Source organism: Eriocheir sinensis, chromosome 11 (genome assembly GCF_024679095.1).
Source record: "Eriocheir sinensis breed Jianghai 21 chromosome 11, ASM2467909v1, whole genome shotgun sequence".
In the NCBI taxonomy this organism is placed as follows: Eukaryota; Metazoa; Arthropoda; class Malacostraca; order Decapoda; family Varunidae; genus Eriocheir; species Eriocheir sinensis.
In genome coordinates, this window is record NC_066519.1 from 24726377 (window position 1) to 24739015 (window position 12639).

General features: G+C 44.6%; 1 protein-coding gene and 1 long non-coding RNA gene across 6 annotated transcripts in view; one reads left to right on the forward strand and one right to left on the reverse strand.

Annotated features, from left to right (window-relative positions):
• LOC126997102 (uncharacterized) overlaps positions 1–12639 on the forward strand; it is a 65058-nt gene that overhangs the window by 31249 nt on the left and 21170 nt on the right. The window lies entirely within an intron of this gene.
• Positions 1–12639, reverse strand: part of LOC126997100 (junctional adhesion molecule 2A-like) — a 50887-nt gene that overhangs the window by 5725 nt on the left and 32523 nt on the right. For all 3 annotated transcript variants that reach the window (XM_050858163.1, XM_050858162.1, XM_050858164.1), the window contains 3 exons: positions 7109–7314; positions 5315–5450; positions 2952–3085 (listed from right to left, as the gene is read on the reverse strand). In XM_050858163.1, coding sequence (XP_050714120.1) covers positions 2952–3085; positions 5315–5450; positions 7109–7213 — 375 coding nt within the window. In that variant the 5' untranslated portion in view covers positions 7214–7314. The remainder of the gene's footprint in view (positions 1–2951; positions 3086–5314; positions 5451–7108; positions 7315–12639) is intronic.

Here is a 12639-nt window from a genome sequence, read left to right on the forward strand (position 1 = left end):
AGGAAAGATAAGTCAGGTTTTGTTTGTTCGTAGACTAAATTATAAGAACAAAGAATTAATTGAGATGCATTGTTATAGGAAAATAAATGCTGTAACAAACATTTATTAACACCTTGAATATATAGATATATAGATGGCTTTGGACTTCAGCAAAGATCGTAATAACCGTAAGGGTCGAGAAGTTACCATGTCTTATGTTTTTTTTACGGTCAAGTAAGAGAGAACACCAAGTGACAAAAATTGGAACAGCTGTGCATGCAAGTAATGAAGAATTCAAAATCAATATATCCGTTCTCTTCAGCGATAGGCTTCCGGGTCAATCACGCGATGCTGCTGTTGAAATGCAGAATGTTATTATTGTTGTCGTTTTTGTTAAAGATTTAAGCCCCGTTCACACTGTGCCGACTCTGCCAAGACAACCCACGACTCTAGGGTACACGAGGTCTTGGGTATTGATGTGAAAGGGTCGGGCATGTCTTGAAAGAGGTCTTGAGACTGCTGCGCCGACGTCGTGACGGGAGTCACGGACCTTTGCCAATGGCGGCCCGTAGCAGGGTGCCGACACACCGACTCTATCGGCTGGCGTCAGCCGAGTCGACCGAGTCGGTCTGTCGACGAGGACTGGCGTCTCATGTAGAATGATTGTGATACACTTTATAACAGTGATTTACCGATTTTAGGTGATTCTAATATCTCTCACATATGCTGCAGGTTACTCTCTGGTGCAGAGAATCGCATGTAATACTCCAGTTTTTACAATGTAACTAAGAAAGTCGAATGGTTACAGAGCCGACTCGGCAAAACAATACACTGGACCTTACTGTTACGTTACGGTGGGAGAACATCTCAATTCTTGTGATTATAAACTGATACGCGTCGACTGATATCAGATTCTATTGGAGCAAATTTGATAAAGATCAGCATACTGACAGACATGCAGTCACTGGATTATATTGCCAAGCGTGGAAAAGTAATTAACTACTTAACCGAAAACTTCCTCCACGTTGGTGTAAAGGCAACACACCATCAGTAAAAGTACCCAGTGGTTTAACAGCGAAATCAAACATTCGCTTCAAGAGAGAAACATTTCATAAAGGTAAAATATAGTTCAGGACTCGCTTGAAAATAGCAGACTTTGACATGAAGACAGACAATGAGTAAAATATAAAGAATAAGAAAATGTGTTGCATATTTGCGGTCTTTACTGATTGGTAAACGTTGCATAATAGGTAACGTTGCATAGATTGTTAAGAAAGGAGTAAAAAAAATAGCTCTTGGATAACTCAAGCCGTCAGTAGTTTGTGAACCTTAAAGTCTTATTATAAATTATTGCTGCTTCGGTCCCCTTAGACCGAGTCAAGCGAATCTTCAAGAAGATTTTTGTAGAATTTGAACTTGTTCAGATTGATATGCGACTTTAACATAGTTATGTGCCAGATTCTTAAAGTTGGAATTAATGATAGGAAGTCTTATTATGCAATGATGCGTCAAATCTTACACTTTCTCAGCAATTCATTACAGCGAAAAAAGCAAACTGGGTATTTGGCTTCATTAACAGAAAGTTCTCATTAAGAATAAAGATGATGAGGATTTCTTCCTTACGCAGCAAACCCCACGAGGAAATAAATGTCTTAACATATTCTCCTGAGAAACGTCGCCTCCGAGGGAAATTGATCGGATGCTTCAACATACCTAATGCCCCTGCGAATGTGAATGTATCCAAACTGTTGACAATCGATGATACGTCAAGAACGAGAAATATCGTGACAAAGCTAAAGTGTAAACATATATATTCAGACTGTACCATATTCCTCCTCTCAAATGTTGTTTCCCGAGGATGAAATAAAGTCCTACCTTTAGTAATTAATGCTACACGATTAATTAATTAAGAATCAAACAAACTCGACCGCCACTTCCTCTGCTAAAATGACCACAAGGGAGCGATGCAACGTCTTGCGGGCAGCTGGCTGTAGTTTCCCTTATGTTAAAGACAGTACACACACACACACACACACACACACACACACACACACACACACACACACACACACACACACAGACACACACACACACACACACACACACACACACACAGACACAGACACAGACACACACACACACACACACACACACACACAGACACACACACACACACACACACACACACACACACACACACACACACACACACACACACACACACACACACACACATAAAGAAACTAGAAAGAATACAAAGGATGGCAACAAAAATGGTTCCAGAGCTGGAGGTATTGACATCCGAGGAAAGACTAAAGGAAATTAACTTACCAACACTAGAACAAAGAAGAGAAAGGGGAGACCTAATACAAATCTACAAATTATTGAGCAAAATGGAAGAAGTAGACAACGAGGAGTTACTACTAAAAGAAGAAATTACCAACACAAGAGGACATAGTAAAAAACTGAGGAAGGGAAGATGCTTGAGAGACATAAAGAAATATAGCTTCCCGCAAAGAAATGGTGTTCCGCAGGGTTTTGTCCTATCTCCCACTCTTTTTCTGTTGTTCATTGATGATCTTCTTTCCAAAACAAACTGTCCTATCCATTCTTACGCCGATGACTCTTTCAAGAGGAGAGTATCAGGGCAACTCTCCTCCCGAAATTGACCTATCTTTCGGCCACTCCTCAAACTCTTTTTAGGAGCAGTGAGTATCGGGCTTTTTTTTTTTTAACATATGCTACCTTTTTTTATGCCCTTGAACTGACTCCTCTGCTGTAAAAAAAAAAAAAAATGTAGTATCGGCGAGGAGTGTGCAAAACTTTAAGGAAAAGTTGGATAAATATAGATACGGAGACGGGACCACACGAGCGTAAACCCCAGGCCCTGTAAAACTACAACTAGGTACAACTAGGTAAATACACACACACACACACACACACACACACACACACACACACACACCACCCACCTGCCTGGCGTTGATGGTGAAAGAGAGGGTGGCAGCTGGGCGGGACTTTCGTGACGTGCAGGTCAGCTCTACTTTGTCGCCCACCTGGTACTGCTGCCGCGCCCCCGTCACTTCTGGACCTCCCTTAGGTGGCTCTGTCGTAGATGAGATGGCAGGAGGGGAGGGAAAGGCCAGCGAGGAAGTGAGAAGTGGGATTGTAAGGGGGAGGGGAAGAGGGTAAGGGTGGGAGGGAGAAGGTTAGAGGGAGGAAAGAGGTATAAGGAAATGAGAGATAGGGTTTGGGAGGGCGGGTTGAGACGGAAGGGATGGAGGGACGGAAGATGGTGACAGGAAGGGAGAAGGTTGGGGGGAGAAAAGAGGTGTAAGGAAATGAGAGATAGGGTTTGGGAGGGAAGGTTGAGATGGATGGGATGGAGGGACGGAAGATGGTGACAGGAAGGGAAGGGAAGAGGAGGATGGAGATGGTGAGGACGAGAGGATAGGATTGGAAAGAAGGGAGCGAGGGAAAATTTGTTAAGTTTATCCATTGTTATTAGTCTTGAATATGAATTGATTCCATGTAAGATAGTGTTTCCAGGTCTTCAGTTATTTATCTCTGGTCATTCGAAAGTATGAGTGTCTGATTGAGAAACTCGTTTAGATTTCTTTGAAGTGTTGTCTGAGTACGACACACACACACACACACACACACACACACACACACACACACACACACACACACACACACACTCTCTGTTTGCGTGTATGTGTTTGCGTGTGTGTGTTTGCGTACTCGCGTGTCTGCGTGTGTGGGGGTGGGGGGGTGCATGTTTGCGTGTGTGTGTGTGTCTGTGTAGCATATTGTTAGTGTGTCTGTGTAGGGGCTTAGTGCTCTATAAATTTGTCCGTAGGGTGTTTGTCTTTGATAGTTTTGACACAGTAAGCCTGCACACGTGTGGAAAACCATTAGTGGCAAAGAAAACTCATCTACGTTCCCAAAAGTCGCATCTGCTGAGCACGGGAGGCATTAGCAATAGCAATGGAACTTCACCTAATGGAGCAGCAATAGGCGAACAGTAGCGAAGTGTTGAGGCGCTGAAGAAGATAAACTGGAGCGGAGTGTCAGTGAGGGGAAGTGAATTAAGGAGAGTGATTGCACTTGACTCAACTTACGAGATGTATGTGATTGTACTGGACTTGTCTGAGTGTGTTCATGAGGCACATATGTATCTATATATCCAGAAGTCAGGGTTGGAGGAGGCCCGGTACAGCATTAGTGAGTGGTAGGAGGAGGGGAACGTTTGGCTGAGCAGAGTAAAGGTGTTTTTGTGGTAATATCCCCCTGACTGTAAACGGGCAAGGGTTCTGTTCATCCGTACAAACACTTTCTTTATTTGCAACGATCCTCGAAACTCTACGATCCTATTTGCAACGATCCTTTAAACTCTATGATCTTATTTGCAACGATCCTCGAAACTCTACGATCTTATTTGCAACGATCCTTTAAACTCTATGATCTTATTTGCAACGATCCTCGAAACTCTACGATCTTATTTGCAACGATCCTTTAAACTCTATGATCTTATTTGCAACGATCCTCGAAACTCTACGATCTTATTTGCACCGATCCTCGAAACTCTACTATCGGAGCGTTTCTTGGTTTGGTAAGGGTAGTTTTTTGGGTCACTACATCCCTAACAGAGAATAAGGTAAGGGCCTCGTTCCTAATGACAAACTTTTTAGTGGCGGTCGTCGAAACTCTATATCAGTGTGTGTAATGTTTTGGGTTTCACGCGCGGCCTGGCCCTGCTCCCGCCGCCACCCTTCGCTTTGCCGGCCAGCCACCACGACATAAATTGCGGCGATAAGTCTGCGAAACTGCCAATCCCCACCCATGTTTATGCCCAGCTCACTGATTCCGGGCGGAGTTTTTGACAATTTTTTCCCCGTGAGAACACTTCAGCAACTTTGCCGCTTCGTCCAGGGCATCACGGCGGCGGAACAAAGGCCACGCAACATTGACTGATTAAGATACACGCACGCAAAACTGTGGTGTGTGTGTGTGTGTGTGTGTGTGTGTGTGTGTGTGTGTGTGTGTGTGTGTGTGTGTGTTTAGGGGGGTGGAGGGAGGAAATGAGGTGACCCATATGCAGCTGTAATCTTAATTGGTTTATGTATGATATTTCCTGAAGTTGCATGTAGAATTGAACACACACACACACACACACACACACACACACACACACACACACAACACACACACAACACACACACACACACACACACACGAGCGAGCGAGCGAGAGAGAGAACAGCTAGAGGCATTGGTGAGAGTAAAGCAACTCTCTCTCTCTCTCTCGCTCGCTCGCTCTCCCTGTCACTCACCCACCACCCTCATGTTGGCGGTGTCGGAGGCGGTGTGGAAGGTCGGCCCCTCCGCGGACACCTCGCAGTGGAAGGGACCCTCAGCCGCTGTGGTTATGTTGGCAACCCTCACCGTGCCGCCCTCTGAGCCAGTGCGCTGATGAAAGGGTGAAAGAGAGAAATTGAGAGAATGAGAAAGGGATCCAGAGGGTGAATAAGGGCTTAAGATCGGGCAGGAGGATCCGAGAGTAAGATGGGGGAAGTAGGTCAGTGAGGAACGGGCTAAGAGAAGGAAGCAGAATCAGTAGGTTTTCATGTTATGGGTTTACGTGTGCTGAAAAGTAAGAGAAAGAAAGGGTAGGGAAGGGATATAAAAAAAGGAGAGGCTGAGGGAGTGAGGAAAGGTGATGAATGGACTCGTGAAAGGGATTGATAGTGAGGAAAGGACAGACAGAAAGGGACCACTGAAAGAGAGAAAGGGACCGGAAGAGAAAATAAGAGCTTGACGGAAGAAAATAAGGAAAGAAGTGAGAGAAAGCAAGGAATGACACTGAGAGGGAACGAGGAAGGGATTGAGAGGAGGCGAGGAAGAGGCTGAGAGGAGCGTGAGTACGGGACCCAGAAAAAAAAGCAGTATTGAGAGAAGTGAGGAGTGAGTGAGGAAGGGGCTAAGTGTGGAAGGGACTGAGTGAATGGGGGCGGGACTGCGAGGGTAATAAAACGACTGAGAAAGTGAGGAATAAGATTGAGAGAATGAGAACGGGACTGAGAGATGGAAGAAAAGATTGGGTGAAGGCATGGCATGCTCATATAGTGTGGATGGAAGGGAGAATATAATCATTGGAAAGTGCTGTAGAGTGAGGAATCGACTAAGTGAGCGAGTATGATAATGGGCAAATGAAGAATGGACCAACGTAATGATGAGCGGGCTAAGAGAAGTAGGAAGAAACTGCTCGGCGGAAATGGTAGAGGTTGTCATGGCATTGGTTATAGAAAAAGTGTAAAATTGGGAAACAGATTATCTTTCTTTTAAAAACACAAAGAGAAATAGAAAAGCATATAATTTGATGTGTGTGTGAAAGAGATGACAGACAAACAAACACAAACAAACAAAGACATACAAAGAAACGAAACAGAAGCAATGAGGCAGAAAGAAGGAAACGGAGAGAGACAGAGAAAAAGAAAAAGACGGATTGAAACAGAAAAAGAACGAACAAGAGACACAGACAAAGAATATAAGACAGACAGAGACAAAGAAAATCAGACAGAGAAGAAAGGAGAATGAGGCCAAACAGACGTAAACAGACTATAAAAAAACATAAAAAGTGATAGAAAACAAAGAAAAGGAAAGAAAGAAACAAAACAGATATAAACAAACTGACACACAGTAGAAAAAGTAATATACAAAGACGCATGCATCGAATACTAAAAAGAAAGAAAAAAAAAAAAGAGTTGAATCCCATGAAGGCAGAGAATGAAGGGCCAGGCAGGAGGATGAAGGCGGCCTGGCAATGAATAAGTCGCTTCCTCATGCTGCAAAGAAGTGTGTAAAGTCTATGGGATGAATTCCATATTATATGCCAAAGAATTAAACAGACACAGGGACAGACACACATACACAGAGACACATACACAGAGACACAGAGACAGAGACGCAGAGACAGAGACGCAGAGACAGAGACAGACAGAGACAGAGACAGACAGAGACAGAGAGACAGACAGAGACAGAGAAACAGATAGAGACAAGAAAGCGAAAATGAAACTGAACACAATATAAGAGGCTTTTAGATGAGCAAGGAACCATCAGTATCATACCACGACGTCCAGGGTGTTTGGGTCGAAGATCTGTGTGCGGCGACTAGCGGTGGGCGTGTAGCGGTAGAACTCGTGGTTGCCTTGGTACCACTTGACGGAGTACATCTGGTCCTTCTCCTCCTCCCACTCACACTTCAGCTCCGCCTCGCTCCCAACCTTGACCAGAGGCGGCACTTTGACGCTCGTGATGCGTATGCTGCCGGCGCCTGTGTGCACGTGGGAGAGGGATAGATTTTTTTTTTTTTTACAGCAAAGGAAGCAGATCAAGGGCAAAGATAAATTAATAAGGAGAAAAAATCCCGCTAAACACTGCCCCTATAAAAAAAAAAAGTTCAGAAGCGTAGCCAAAAGAGGTCAATTTCGGGAGGAGATATGGATATAGATAAAGAGATGGGTAGATAGATAGAAATAGGTAAATATATAGATGGATACATAGACAGATAGAGAGAGAGAAAGAGATACAGAGAAATTCACATAGAAAGATAGGTAGGTACATAGGTAAATAGATAGATAGATAGATAGATAGATAGATATAGAGATACATAGATTATACATTCATGTCTGTTTCTCTGTTAGGTTACATGCTTTTCTTGGTTTGTCTTTTTTCTTTTCTTATCTCTTAACACTGAATGCGTATTTGTCTGATTCTGTCTGTCTGTCTGTGTGTTTGTCTGTGTCTGTGTGTCTGTATGTCTGTCTGTCTGTCTGTGTGTTTGTCTGTGTCTGTCTGTCTGTCTGTATGTGTGTTTGTCTGTGTCTGTGTGTCTGCCTGTCTGTCTGTCTGTCTGTGTGTTTGTCTGTGTCTGTGTGTCTGTCTGTCTGTATGTCTGTCTGTGTGTTTGTCTGTGTCTGTGTGTCTGTCTGTCTGTCTGTCTGTCTGTGTGTTTGTCTGTGTCTGTGTGTCTGTCTGTCTGTATGTCTGTCTGTGTGTTTGTCTGTGTCTGTGTGTCTGTCTGTCTGTCTGTCTGTATGTGTGTTTGCCTGTCTTGTCTCGTGTTCTTGCCTCTCCGAGTTTGTCTTTTTCTCTATATTTTTTGTCATGTGTCTTCTGTTTCTTGTGTTTGCACGGATTTTCTCTTTCTCTCTTCCCCCCTCTCTCTGTCTCTGTCTCTCTGTCTCAGTGTCTGTTTCTGTCTCTATCTGTCTCTGTCTCTGTCTCTATCTGTCTCTCCGTCTCTGTCTCTGTTTCTGTCTCTGTCTCTGTGTCTCTGTCTCTCTGTCTCTGTCTCAGTGTCTGTCTCTCTGTCTCTGTCTCTATATGTCTCTTTGTCTCTGTCTCTGTCTGTTTCTGTCTCTGTCTCTGTGTCTCTGTCTCTGCGTCTCTGTCTCTGTCTCTGTCTCTGTCTGTCTGTCTTTGTCTCTGTGTCTGTGTCTCTGTCTCTGTCTCTGCGTCTCTGTCTCTGAATCTCTGTCTCTGTGTCTGTCTGTCTCTGTCTGTGTCTCTCTCTCTGTGTCTCTGTCTCTGTTTCTGTGCCTCTGTCTCTGTCTCTGAGTCTCTATTTCTGTGCCTCTGTCTCTGTCTCTGTCTCTGTGTCTCTGTGTCTTTGTCTCTGTCTCTGTGTCTCTGGGTCTGTCTCTGGGTCTCCGTCTCTGTCTCTGTCTCTGTGTCTCTGTCTCTGTCTCTGCGTCTCTGTCTCTCTGTCTCTGTGTCTGTCTCTGTGTCTGTCTGTCTTTGTCTCTGTGTCTCTGTCTCTGTGTTTCCGTCTCTGTCTCTGTCTCTTTATGTCTCTCTGTCTGTCTCTGTGTCTGTGTCTGTCTGTCTGTCTCTCTCTCTCTCTCTCTCTCTCTCTCTCTCTCTCTCTCTCTCTCTCTCTCTCTCTCTCTCTCTCTCTCTCTCTCTCTCTCTCTCTCTCTCTCTCTCTCTCTCTCTCTCTCTCTCTCTCTCTCTCTCTGTAAAGCTGGGAAAATCATCTTAATGCAACTTTTCGAGGTGTCATAAAACTTCCAGGTCTCGGCGGTGGGGAGTAAGAGGTTTAACGAAGTCGACTTTCCGTCACGTTACCAACAAACATGATGGAGAGTTGGGAGAATACCGTTTACTTCCGGCCCTAAAAAGCTGAACCCAATATATACGAGTTCGGGTGCGATAAAAGGTATTATGAGGGTGATTTTACGGGCAGTTTCTCACCTTTTAAGCATTTCGTTATGTGTTGGCAATGCGAGTCCTTGTGCAGATTAAATTCGCGTTTTTCTCCTCTTTTGTACATTAGGTTTAATTTCCAGCATCGTTACACGCATGGCTTTCCTTCCCCTCTCCTACTTTTTACACTTCACCCTCTTTCATCGCTTCTTTTATTATCTTTTATATTCTGTTCTTCTTTATTTTCCGTTGTTTGATTGGTCTAGCTGTTTCTTTCTTTCCTTTCGATTCCTTTCTGTTCTCTCTGCTTTCTTTCTTCTGTTACACCTTTCTTCCTCCTCCCAAGCTGGTGCGTTTCCTTCTTTTTCTTTCTTTTCTTTCATTTTCCTCCCGCTTCCGTTCATTCTTTCTCAGTGTTTTGCTATTTTCTTCAGATTCCTTCATTTCCCCGACTGCTTGCCTTCCTTTCCTTTATTCCAGCCTTTCTTGTTGCCTAAATTCCCGGCCTCCCTTCCTATTTTATTTTACTCTCTCCTTCCTGTTTTCTTGTCTTCCTGCCTCCCTTTCTTATCTTCCTTTTTCCCCACTCTCTTGTATTTCCCTGCCTCTTTCCTCCTTGTCCTGTCTTCATTCTTCCTTCTCTTTTATTCTCTCGCCTCTTGCTTCTCTGTTGCATCTTCCTTCTTCGTTCTTCTCTTTTATTCTCTCGGCTCCTGCCTCACTTTTATCTTTCTTCTTCTTTCTTGTTTATTTTCCGGTTTCCTTCTTCCTTCCTTCCTCCCTTGCTTCCTTCCTCCCATCCTCGCTCTCAAGGCAGCATCACGACTCTCTGATGGCTCCCTAAGCGCCGCGGTTCGGGTAATTTATGACACTCTTTCAGATACTCTTGGAAAAATTATCCTCACTTGATTTATTACTCAAGCGGCAGAAATGCGTGTGAAGTGGCATGAGCGAGTGATGCTACAGCCATTTTTCTCTCTTTTCCTTCACTGATATTTTCCCCGTCAAGCTTTTGGGATATTTTCCGTCTTCTTTACTCCTCCTCCTGGTCCCTTTCCCTCCTCACCCGCCTCCTCCCCTTCCTCCCCTGTTCGCAATATTTCCCGCGCCAGCCAGTGACACCTGCCAGCCTAACACCGCACACCTGGAGCCACTTATTAGTGTGAAATTCCCCTCGTGAATAACACCTGCCTACACCCTTCCTTTTTAACCTTTATTTATTTCACATTCCTTTACATGTGCTGACATTTTTTCTGCTTGCTTGTCTGTCGGTCTGTGTATCTGTCAGTCAGTGAGTTTCTCTCTCTCTCTCTCTCTCTCTCTCTCTCTCTCTCTCTCTCTCTCTCTCTCTCTCTCTCTCTCTCTCTCTCTCTCTCTCTCTCTCTCTCTCTCTCTCTCTCTCTCTCTCTCTCTCTCTCTCTCTCTCTCTCTCTCTCTCTCTCTTGCTCGTTCGCTCGCTAGCTCTTTGTGTTTGTCTCTGGCTTTTTCTATCTTTATCTGTGTAATTTTGTCTGTCTGTTTGTCTGTCTGTTGTCTGTGTCTCTTCCCCTCTCTTTCTCTTTTGTCTGAGAGGCTTTCTATGTATTATTTCTCTCTCTCTCTCTCTCTCTCTCTCTCTCTCTCTCTCTCTCTCTCTCTCTCTCTCTCTCTCTCTCTCTCTCTCTCTCTCTCTCTCTCTCTCTCTCTCTCTCTCTCTCTCTCTCTCCTCCGGCTATTTCCCTCTATGCCTCAGTTTTATCATCGTGCCCTTCTCTCCCTCCTTCCCTTCGTTCCTTTCTCTCCGGCTAACTCATAGAAGCTGAAAACTCGCATCCTCCAGCTTAATCACTTCCTCTCCTTCACACGTCCTTCTTGCCGGCATTCCGCTCCGCCACGCCGCTCCCTTGGTTCCACTAACGTTGTTCTTTATTGAAGCAAACCTTGCATTTCAGTCTTATGCATGTCTTACTCATCGCGTCTACGTCTTTCTCTGTCTTCTAATGGCTGGAATGCGTCTTTTTGTCCAACGGTGAAGATTGCATTCTCTACCTCGTTTAACACCTGCTTTGTAAGGTTTAATTGCCGCTACGAGCCACGACCTCTTACCTTCAAGTGATGCTGCCTCTGATTTGTAAGCTTCCCTACTTAGTATTATCTGCTCAAAGTTTCCCAGTTTCCTTTATCGTGAGAGAAACCCCCTGAAAGTTTTGCCATACATTAGATTCCCATTATAGCTTTTGGCTAAGATCTTAGCGTACTATTAGTCATTGTTTCACTGGCCGGATAAACAATACCAAATAACACGCTTATTCCCGGAATGAGAGTGGTGGCGCTGATCGTGAAATTGGTAGAAGGTTTGCTGCGGCACTGCCGGTAACAGTGGTGGTAATGATGGTGGGAGGCGATTTATTACGGTGATGGTAGTGTAACAGTTACTTTTATTGACGTTGAATCATTTATGTTGCCCACTAATTTCTATTTTTTTTTGCGTCCATCTGCATACTTTACTTCTGTGTTATTTTTAAGATATTCCACGGCGTCTACTCGTTTCTTGCTTCTTGCGTAGAAATGTTCAATGTGTATCAGCTCGTAGTTTAAATTTTTCTTTACATTTACTTTCCCTCTTTTTTCCCCACGTGCCGTCCGCGCGATACTTTCTCCTCGGTGAAACTGTGTCCTTGGAGTGGAAACTTGTGGCGACATTATTTACAGATGAAACACTTGCTCTCTCAAATGACTGTTTTCCGGCGCTGGAAGGAGTGTGTGTGCTCCGTGGATGTACATCACCCACTCTTTTCGTCGTGCCTTTCAGGTGCACTCGTACTTACGTCCATATTCTCCATCGAGCTCCTTTATCAGCTTCTTATTTCAGTCCCTGTGTTTGTGAGCAGTACTCCTTCTCCATCATCCTTTAGGATATAAGGGATACAAGAGGCCAATCGTCCTACACTTAGCAGCTCCTGAGAACTAGTTATGTACCATCTTTCCTCTCCATCATTAGGCTTGTCTTAACTTCTTTTCGACACTTACTACCATTAGCATTTTTCTCCGCTTCAGACAGAGAAAACTGTATGCAGGTACACACTTGAAGAACAGATGGGCCAATTCTTTATCGTGTGAAAGACTGATTTAGCAACAATGTCTGTTTTGCGATAGTTTTGACTATTGTTATTCCTGTCGTGATCTCAGTCAATCATCCTTGTGCATATGGTCTGTTATGAAGCCCGGCGTGAACCTCTTCCTGTCATCTCTCGCGGCGATGCGGAGTTCCTTGCATTCTTTCGTTTTCAAGTAATGGCGTGTGGCCGCGGGAGAAAGGGAGGAGGAGGGGGAGGAGGAGGGGGAGGAGGGGGAGGAGGACTAGGAGGAGGAGGAGGAGGAAGAGGAAGAGGAGGAGGAGGAGGAAGAGGAGGAGGAGGAAGAGGAGGAGGAAGAAGAGGAGGAGGAGGAGGAGGAGGAGGGGGGGGGGGCG